The 10,301-nt window shown below is 33.4% G+C and overlaps 2 protein-coding genes across 2 annotated transcripts in view; one reads left to right on the top strand and one right to left on the bottom strand.

The window, feature by feature from the left end:
- LOC119828546 (L-asparaginase 1) overlaps window positions 1–2,136 on the bottom strand; it is a 48,641-nt gene extending 46,505 nt beyond the window's left edge. Inside the window, exon 1 of the mRNA XM_038350730.1 lies at window positions 1,408–2,136. Within this exon, the coding sequence (XP_038206658.1) occupies window positions 1,408–1,651 (244 nt within the window). The 5' untranslated portion in view covers window positions 1,652–2,136. The remainder of the gene's footprint in view (window positions 1–1,407) is intronic.
- LOC119828545 (N-acetylneuraminate lyase-like) overlaps window positions 1–10,301 on the top strand; it is a 41,687-nt gene that overhangs the window by 26,579 nt on the left and 4,807 nt on the right. The window contains exons 2-3 of the mRNA XM_038350729.1: window positions 9,321–9,450; window positions 9,911–10,056. Coding sequence (XP_038206657.1) covers window positions 9,321–9,450; window positions 9,911–10,056 — 276 coding nt within the window. The remainder of the gene's footprint in view (window positions 1–9,320; window positions 9,451–9,910; window positions 10,057–10,301) is intronic.

The following is a 10,301-nucleotide window of genomic DNA, read 5'->3' as shown; positions in this document are numbered from 1 at the left end:
TATATCTTAAGTTGGACCAAATTACACGTAAAATGCCAAATTTCATCAAAATCGGTTGAGTTGGTGAAGAGTTCATTGTTCATTGGGAAAATATATCATGACACTGGATTTTTATATACTAAGATTTATAAAATTGTATATTTAGTTATCAAGCGTAGATAGTTTTGTTTTCCTTTTGTAATACCATTGGGTGATTATGGCTGGCTGATCACATCTCACAGCGGACAACTGAGCTGGTGGTTCGCCTGATGGTAAGCTATCACCACCACCCATGAACGTTCGCAGATGTAGTGCCTCTGCGGATGGGATGCCCCGCTTTAAGGGTTGAGGGAAAAGGAAAGGATTGACGACTGGAAAGTAGGAATGGACTAGGACGGGTGAGAAAAAGGAAACGGGCCTCCGGCTCCCCCACTCATCGTACGAAACACAGTGGCATGCCACTATTTCACGCCGGTTTTCTGTGGAGGTGTGGTACTTCACCGCTGCGACCTGACCCAAATTCGTGCTAAAGCATGCTCGACTCCCACATTAACTTACTAATATTACAGATACGAAAATGTGTTTGTTTATCTATTCACGTAGCAACAGAGCGTATTTATGGTACAATTTTTGTCTGGAGATGAATTCCTTCCTATCGCTCTCCAGACTCCTGCCAAAAGAGTGACATAAGCTATTTTTAAGGGCGTCATTATTTCCCATTTCATTTACCATGGCGCAACCGCGGGCGTAAAGCTAGTTTAATTTAAACTACCTAAGTAGATACGTATCTACAACTAATTTTGAGAGTTCTTAGTAACCAATTTGGTGTTTGAACCTTGACCCCACCCATTGACCCCGAGCTACTGAACTAATATAATCATATCATGCTATTATTGTTATCAATTGACAATATAAGAACTATAAATATTTTAAGAAACAATTAAGAAAAAGGCGGCGAGGTTATATATAATTTTGAATGTATTAGGAGCGAACGACTCCACACAACTACTAAACCGATGAGGTCGGATAACAAACACCAGCCCAGCATAGACTGGTAACCATCTGAGGGTAGTTGTGTTGGAGGTGAATAAACGAAATCTGAGGTCGGTCCCAGCACTTGGCCCAGTTACGGCCTGATGCAGAGAGGATCGGAACTCAGTTTTGAAATTAAAGATACTTAAGAAACAGGTTAAGCAGACGTCTGTTCTTGAAATGCGTTAATCATGCATAGGACTTAGTTCACGATTTAGTTTCATTTTTATTGTAGGTAATAGATGTATTTATGTTATGACTTTATTTAATCGTCCAACGCAAAAAAAAACATTAGCGTAAAGTCTTACCTAACGACACAGTTTTTTATTTATAATTTTCGAATATTTATACTCCATAATAAAACGTTGAAACAAAATAATGGATACAATATCTTACCTCCTTCCTTATTCTTCACCATGCCTATCGTTCCACCAGTATAAATAACCAACACACGCCTATCATTCCGGCCCAAAGATTTAACAGAGTGCGAAGTGCTAACGGATAACTCCATAAAACTCCTAGCTTTTTTCACTTTAGCCGCCACTTTTAAACTTGTCGTATTCACATCTGAATTATCACCATTTTTGAGGTTATTTAATAGCGTCACCTCGTTGTTCCGATCGGAAACCGCGTTTTCCATCACAACCGTTTGTTACTCTTTATATCAATTTTCACGGAACGTAATAAACGAAATGTATAAGCAATTTCAACTGGCAGATGCTGAGTGTCGAGAAAAGGAATGAACGACCTTATGTCGCGTGAGTCGCGCTGTGGCAGATATCGTTCTCCGTCGCAATCGTGTCATATAGTGCGAAATCCATTGCTGGCAATAAAGGAACTCGTAATTGTAATAATGCGATATGTAAAGCAATGTATCAATCTTTCACAGTTCATTTATAAACATCGAATTGGTATTGTCAATAGCTGTATTTATATGCTGCTGTGCTATTTTCTGTGAGAAATGCTTGCGAGATAGACTTATTAGTAATAATGAGAATTGATATTTTATATGAATATGTACAATAATGACCAACCCTCATTCGGAAGAAATAGAATTAATACCATAAGGTTTGTCTCGGATCAATCCGTCTATTTAAAATTGTAGATGTTAGTAATTACTGTTTTTAATTATTAGCCTGTGTTAGTTATTTAAAGCGTATTTATACTGGTGCGTGAGTACAGTCATTTTACTGTTTAAATATAAATAAGAAACTTAATAAAAACAATTTTCGAGTACATATTAGGTAATATTATTCATTAGGTACGTATAATGTTTTAATGCTTAAAAAATATTTTAACTTTTTGAAAGAATTAATTGTACCTAACAAAATTAGTCTTTGTTACTTGTATAAACAAAAAAAATAAATTAAGTTTACTTATTAAGCGACTTCAAAAAAGGAGGTTATCAATTCGAATGTATTTTTTGTGTTTGTTACTTCATAGCTTTTTATTGGGTGAACCGAGTTTTATGATTATTAGACTCTTTTTTATTTGAAAGTTTGTGCCGCAATGTGGTCTTTATGTGGTCTCTTTTAAATATGATCTAGTTCTTACAATTTTTAGTTTTTTTTTATATATTATTATTCAATATTCGTGGTGGCTGAGCAAAAATCCATTGTAAATTGTAACATTTGTTTTTGATATCTATCCAGCTCCTAAACGTCTGAATAAGATCTTAAATTATTGTTTCGTCCCTGTAATTTCCTAAATACTAATGAAAAGTAAAGCTATACATTAACGTAGCAGAGATAATATAATGAACATTCTCAATATACAAAGATTTACGAATTAAATGTTTACCAACTAAACTGATAGTACTTAGGTACTTCTAGCACATTAAATAAATACTAGTTCTTCTTTTAATTAATGTCTCCACCACATACTAGTTAGTTCACCTGTCATCGTATTCCAAAACAAAGATTTATAAAGATAATTAATGTGACAGATGTACACCTAGCGCGAATTACGCGCAAAAGCTACGAAAATCTCAGTATAAATTAACTACAGATGTATTTCACATCTGTTTCGTAATCGATTTTCTTTGTGCGATCATCATTGGTCGTCATGCGTAGTTTTTGCGTCAAGTCGTTTTCCCGAAAAGTAATTACGAGAACTCATAAGCGTGTACGTACATACGACTTGATTGCTCTCCAGACATTACCAAAATATCACATGCAAGTTCCAATGTGCTGGGCAGTGTTCGGCAAGTATATGAGCTGCTAAATATGTAATTACATGTATTGAGATGTCTGTATTTACATGTTTAATTAGTATGCAAAGAACACAGAACATAAAAATGCTTCATTCTCAATAGCAATGCGATGCTATTGAGAATTTTTCATACAATACGTTTTATTAACAAATTGCAATTAAAACAAAAGTTTTTAATACTTAACACTTTTGTATTAAGCTAATTGTTAATTGTTCTTTATTTACTTTTGAGTTTCTTTTTATGTAATGCTGTTTTGTATTGCTTTTAGTTGATGATGGATTTTAATGTAACTGTATTTAAGAAAACGACACTCAATGTCAGGGGTGCCGGCAGGGTATTGCAAAGGGGTGGATAGCTTCATCCCTGAGATTCAATGGCAACGGTAATCATTTGTAAAAACCTGGGACTGCCTATTTTGAAGCGACCGACGTCCCAAAAATAGGAGTTTCTCAATTCGACTGTATTCATTTTTCGTCCATAACTCCGTGGGTTCTAAATCGATTGACATAGTTCTTTTTGTGTTTAATAGTGAATTATGGATTTTTACCAGCCACATTTTTTAATTTTGAGCGTCAGCTGATTCAGCCTGGGGATGTTGATGAACTTTCTTTGTAGAAAAGAGTTTCTTTCCTGTAACTACGCGGGCGGCACTGTTTATATTATTTACGTAACAATTTTAAGTAGTTACTCCTTGCACGTAATACCTTTTTGAAATTATATGAAGCTTCTGGATTCGTACGTATATTATGTTTCCAGTTTTTTTAGGCTTCCAGTAATTTCAATCGCTGATATGTGGTTACTCTTGGAATATTAAAAAAAAACGGTAAATTCCGAATCGAACTCGCGCAGTTTAAGGTTCCAAACAAATAAGGTAGAGAGAAACTGCAAAAAAATTGTCACCCATCCAATTTATAACCGTGCCGCCCGATGCTTAACCTCATTTTTAATAAATTGTTGTTATATCGGCAATAGATATACACCATCTTTGATAATAATAAAAAAAATAATAAAATCTTTATTTCTTAGGTTTTTACATTATTGTACCAGTGGATTGTGGCTCTTGCTAGGTAATACCTGTGTTAAGAGGACCTGTTCCTTCCCTATGAGTGATACATATTATAATAATAACATTGTTGTAAGTAGAACAAAAGATAATTTAAACTGTCTGAATATCACGGTTCATGAAATACCTACTGCATGGCGAAAGACGATCGGACAGACAAACGGACTCTAATAACTTAAAAGTCATTTTCACAAATTAAAGACTTTTTAATAACGCATTTTAAACGCGATTTATTCATTGTATTATTGATCAGACGTTTCGAACACTTTACAGTGATTGTGATCAGGGGGAGTCTCCCCGTGACTTTAATTTCTAAATATATAATAATTGCGTAACAACACACAAGAAAATACTATGTCAGTTTTAGCTTGAATCATAAATGGATATTTTTATAAATTAAAAAACGATTGCTAAAGTTTCAAAAATGTAAACAAACAGTTTCTAATGAACATTGAAATTGTTCTGTTAGTTAGGGTAGGTATGAGTACTTATAACACAAATAACAACAGTGCGAGCAAATTTTGTTTCTCACAAGACATGCGCACGCACATTTATCAGACAATGACTTCTGCTTAATTATTAAATATCCCTTCTATTATTTCCCAACGTGAACATTATTTATTGTCCTGGTAAATAAACTAGCTTTTCATTGAGAGAAGTCCATTAATTTTCCCTCCCGACAGTTAAATTAATTGAAAAATAAACGAGACATGATGTCAAAGTATGATTTTGAATTCAGATGTAATTTGTTTTGGTTGAAGCCCGCCGGGACAGGTTATCTTAATTTTGGCGAGGACAATCTCTTCTCTATATACATATATACATTTCTCGTGTAACACTTTTAATTACCATACTCCTCCGAAAGGGCTGGATCGATTCTCATGAAATTTTATGTGCATATCGGGTAGGTCTAAAAATCGGCCGACGTCTATTTTTCATAACCCTAAATGATAAGAGTAAGGCAGAACAGCGTTTGCCTGGTCAACTAGTAATAAATTAATTTCAACATTTTTTTTTCAATATGGCCTCTTTGCGGCGATTGATTTGAAAAACCCGATCATTGGATAATGCAAGCAGCTTAGTACTCGACTTCTTAATTTAGCAATCATTGCATTAATATCGTATAATAAGAACAAAAAGGCATGCTTTTTATCGATTTACAAAACGATAAAACATTTCATAAATCATGCGCAAGATACTAATTGTAAGCCATTCTGCTTTTCAACCGACTTCAAAGAAGGAGGTTATTAATTTGATTGTTTTTTATGTTTGTTACGTCTTAACTTCATACTAGGTAAACCGAATTAAAAATTAAATCTAGCTATATTTTTATAAAAAGTACATGTTAATAATTGAGACTGATGATGATGACTGATGACGTAGCGTTTGATTTATCGAATTGATAAATAAATAAAGATGCTTAAGTTTTCTGTTCCTGCACGACGCAGCACGTACCTGAAAAATATTTCACCATCGTGGGAAACATTGACAATATTAATTATTTATACATCTACGAATGCAATTAAAAACTAATTATCGTCAAAAAGTTATTCTCAGTGTTTCATAATATTAAATTTATTCAACTATATGTATTAGCTGTAACTCATAATAAACGCATTGTCATTATAAAATTTGAAAAGTTAAGTCTTTAATATAAGTGGAGTAGTTGTATTTTAATTAATCATGGTATGTAAGATTTATTTAAATACATGCTTATATTATTTAAGTTGTGTGGGGTGTTAGGGAGTAGGGACCTGTTTAGAACGGTTTTTACTCCGTCCTTTTTTTTTTTACAAAAATCGAGGTATTTATGAATTAATACATGAAAATGGAAAGCAATGTAAGTAATGAAACATGATTAAAATCATCATTTCATCATGCAGTCATCATTTTTTCCTCATTTAAAATTATTTATTCTCAATTCTATAATATATGTATATACATTCTTTTTAAAAACAATGACGTGTATATACATTTTTAAATGTGCAATTCGCGGTTTCTTTTTTTGGCGCGGAATGTCCATGGCTGCGTTAAGATTAAAAACATACAGTAAAATTTAATTATACTAATTTAAATCACGCATACATGTTTAAAATATAATAGGTTCATCATCTCCATTTGTAATTTACATTGCTACAAAGTTTTACCTGGGTATAAATATTTTGCATGTAAAAACCGCCGGAGGTCCATATCCTTTTCCTCACCAGTTCATTATTTTGTTAGTCGTCAATCCTCTTTCCAGTCAAAACCGAGCTGCGCATTTACAGAGGCCATTTCAAAGGTCACATGTCTACGAGTGTAACGATCGCTTACTGTCAGGCGAAACACCAGCCAAGTTGCGCGCTGTAACATAAAAAATGGACTAATGTCGATGTCAATGTCAAAAAAACATGAAAAAAATAACCCATATCCAAACTATAACACGAATAAATGTTTCAATAACACTTCATACATTATCCTAGCCAAGGCAATAATCATCAAATAATGCTATAATTAATCTTGTTTAGAGAGTTCTAATTACATAAATTGCGTACAATATGAGTTACGGACGTCCATTATCATATAGACACGGTATATTTACCTGCTGCCTATATCGTGAGTGGGTGGAGCCCTGTAATACCAATGGAGCATCTAATTCTTGCATATTATATAAGCAGGCGTATCGGTTTAACGGTTTTTATACTGTTTTTTTAGAGTTTTGCGTGCTGTAATGTTGTTTACTCCATAATCATTGCAGCGAGGGTAAAAGGGGCGTAGCATTTGAACTAGCATCAATAATATGAATAATATTAAAATCGGTTTAAACTTATTTGAAGATAAAGTAACATAAACCTAATGGTTTATCTTACTTACCGTATATTAATATATACGACTTGTTTAAGTTTAGATCGCTAAACTGAAACAAAATATCCATCTAAACTATATTCTAAAATGCTCTTCAGATTCTAAAATGTGAGGCAACTATAACAATTTATTATTGAACACCAATAGAATCATGTCAGTCGGTTGAAACCCCACGGAGTTATCGAAAGAATCTCATCGTTTTTGGGGACGTCGGTTATAATTGTGTAATTTCTTAATATATCTTTGTTTCAGCATTTATTGGGGCCTTTATTTATTTAATTTTATTATTTAATACCAAACACGGCAAGTTTCACACCGGGATTAATATTTAGAAAAATATCTCATTCTATTGTTTTAGATGTAACTACCTATATTATATTTTTAAGTGGTGGCAAATAAAAGTATTTCTATTTCTGTTATTAGAGCTTTAAATTCACAGTATATTCCGATTTCATGCATTACAAACATAAAATATCCTATATGCTCTCTTTATAGTCATGTTAATGAATGATTAATATAGATGAGCCAAGTAATAATCCAGACTGTTAATAATTAATCGTGGAAACGCATCAAAGCATATTTAGAAATAATTTTAAAAAGTTATTTGACTCACGGCATAAACAACGTTTACGTGTTTTTTCAATACATCGTAACGATGTTAGCAGATAATTTAATGATTATCGCGGTTGTAGGAAGAAGATTAAGTCTTGATTTAGTGCAATACTTCATAAAATTATGATTTTTTTGTAATTTTTCAAAGCGAAGGCTATCTCAGCATAGTGTTTCACGAAAATTTACGTACTAATATTATAAATGCGAAAGTTTGTAAGGATGTGTGTGTGTTTGTTGCTCTTTCACACAAAAACTACTGAACCAATTGCAATGAAATTTGGTACGTAGACAGCTGGACAACTGGAATAACGATATTCTTACGGGATACGGACTTGCGCGGGTGAAACCGCTAGAACGTTATATGTTATAACATAACTAGTGTTATACTATGTATAAGTGTATTACAGAGCTAAATAATCAGAAAATATGCCAAATGAATATACTAATAAATAATATAACTAATGCAGGAAAGGTTTACATTTGTAACCAGTTTTTTATGGAAATAAATATATTGCTAATGCATATATAATCATAATAAAGATATTGCATAGTGATTGATTTTCTTCTCTCATTATCGTGATGTCATTCATTTTAAAAGCATTATAAATCTTGCTTCATTCACATCTAGAACCGTTCCTATGAACTTTAAGCTACACTAAATCGAATACAAAATGTGTTTACGTTAAATCCGCAAGTAGTAACGTGGCACAGGATTTGTCCCGTGATCCACAACCTATATAATAAGCCCTCCAACGAATAGCGAAGGACAGTTGAAAAATTACGTCAATTAATAATCACACAACCTACAAAACCTGAGAGCAGTCAATACTTACATTTTTACACGATACCGTCGTATTTTCCAATTAATTATAATAAAAATACATAGCAGGTTGATTTTAATGACAAATTTCTTAATTATCAACTGAGTTCAAAAAGAGGCGGTTATAATTTCGACTAACATATAGGCAACTTTTTATCCCGATATTCCTACGGACTTACGCGGGTGAAACCGCGGGGCACAGCTAGTTGATTTATATATTTATTCATTATTTAGTGATAATAATTTATGTATTTGTGTATGTTGTGTGGAAGTAGATATATTAAAATAGTTATTAGTATTGAGTCTCGGGTGTTTCTTCAAATGAATGGCTATCTCTGGGATTTTTTTGTAAATTGCTTCTTATATTTTAAATGCGAATGTGTATTTGTTTCTTTATTCTTTTGTTAGTTCTATTTTGAAGTGGAATAGACTACTTTTACCGAGTTGAAACATCTCAGTTCCTCCGTAATTTATGTGTATTTATAATAAACATGTACCTGCACATTTGAATAGTGCTTTTTATTTTATTAACATTTACATACATAACTGTTTGAGTTGCGTCCACGTCACAAAAAGAGCTAAAAATCTTTCTGTATTTCAAGTCAATCTTTCTAATTAGTTTTAACAAATATTAATCCTTACAGTATACAACAGATTAATTCTTACAAATTCAGAAGAAGTTATAGAGATTGCATAGATAAGTCCGAAAACATCAGTACGACAGTCTACATTTCTAATGATTGTTTCTTTGTTAACAGAGTTCATTCGACCTCTACGGTCTGATAGCGCCGGTGTTTACACCGTTGGATGCGGCTGGGGAGGTAGACTATGACGTCATCCCCAAATACGCCAAGTATCTATCGAAACAAAAAATTACCGGAATTTTGGGTAATTATCTCTTATATAGAAAAATCAATTGCTGCTCGTTAGTCTCCCTATAACTCGAGTATGGCCGGTCTGATTGTTATAATTATAGTTGTGGTGCATTCTGAATAATCCAGAGACGGTTTAAAAGGTAGGAACAATGCGGAGTTTATAATAATTAGCACATATTTTAATAACATGTAACCAAAACTAATATAACCAAAAAGTAAAATTTGTGCTTTTTATGTTCGTAATGTTTTCTCAAAAACTGCAGGACCGATATCAAAAATTCTTTCACCATTAGAAAGCTACAATTATCCTGAGTGACATATAGGCTATATAATATGTGCCACGGGCGAAATCGGGCCGAACAGCTAGTGTCATATATAAACGTATAGAGAAGCGCGATAATATGTATGTATTATAAATTCTAAGCTCATTCTCTTAAATAAAAGGGACATAATCGAAACCGTTGCTTTCACAGTTGGAGGCACCACAGGTGAATTCGCGTCACTTGACATAGAGGAAAGGAACAATATACTAGATGCCTGGGTGAGCGTGGCGAAGCCCTACAACCTCAAGGTGCTGGCCCAGGTCGGCGGAGCACCCTTGCCTGACGTCATTAAAATGGTGAGCAAGATCATAAGACAGAATTTGAATATACCTTAATTTGAAATTGAAAGTTAAAAAAACTAATAATAAAAAGGTGGACTAACTTATAAGTGTGGTGCGAAGAAGGGTAACTAATCAGCATGTGCTAGGAGTCGTGCGTAGCGCTGTTAGAAGGCGAGAGAGTGATACATGCAAGCTATTCAATTGTTCATCATCATCAGCCCATATATGTTCCCACTGCTGGGACACAGGCCTCCTATGAG

Source organism: Zerene cesonia, chromosome 8 (assembly GCF_012273895.1).
Source record: "Zerene cesonia ecotype Mississippi chromosome 8, Zerene_cesonia_1.1, whole genome shotgun sequence".
Lineage (NCBI taxonomy): Eukaryota > Metazoa > Arthropoda > Insecta > Lepidoptera > Pieridae > Zerene > Zerene cesonia.
Note: the sequence above shows the minus strand (reverse complement) of the source record. Positions and strands in the feature narration are given on the sequence as shown.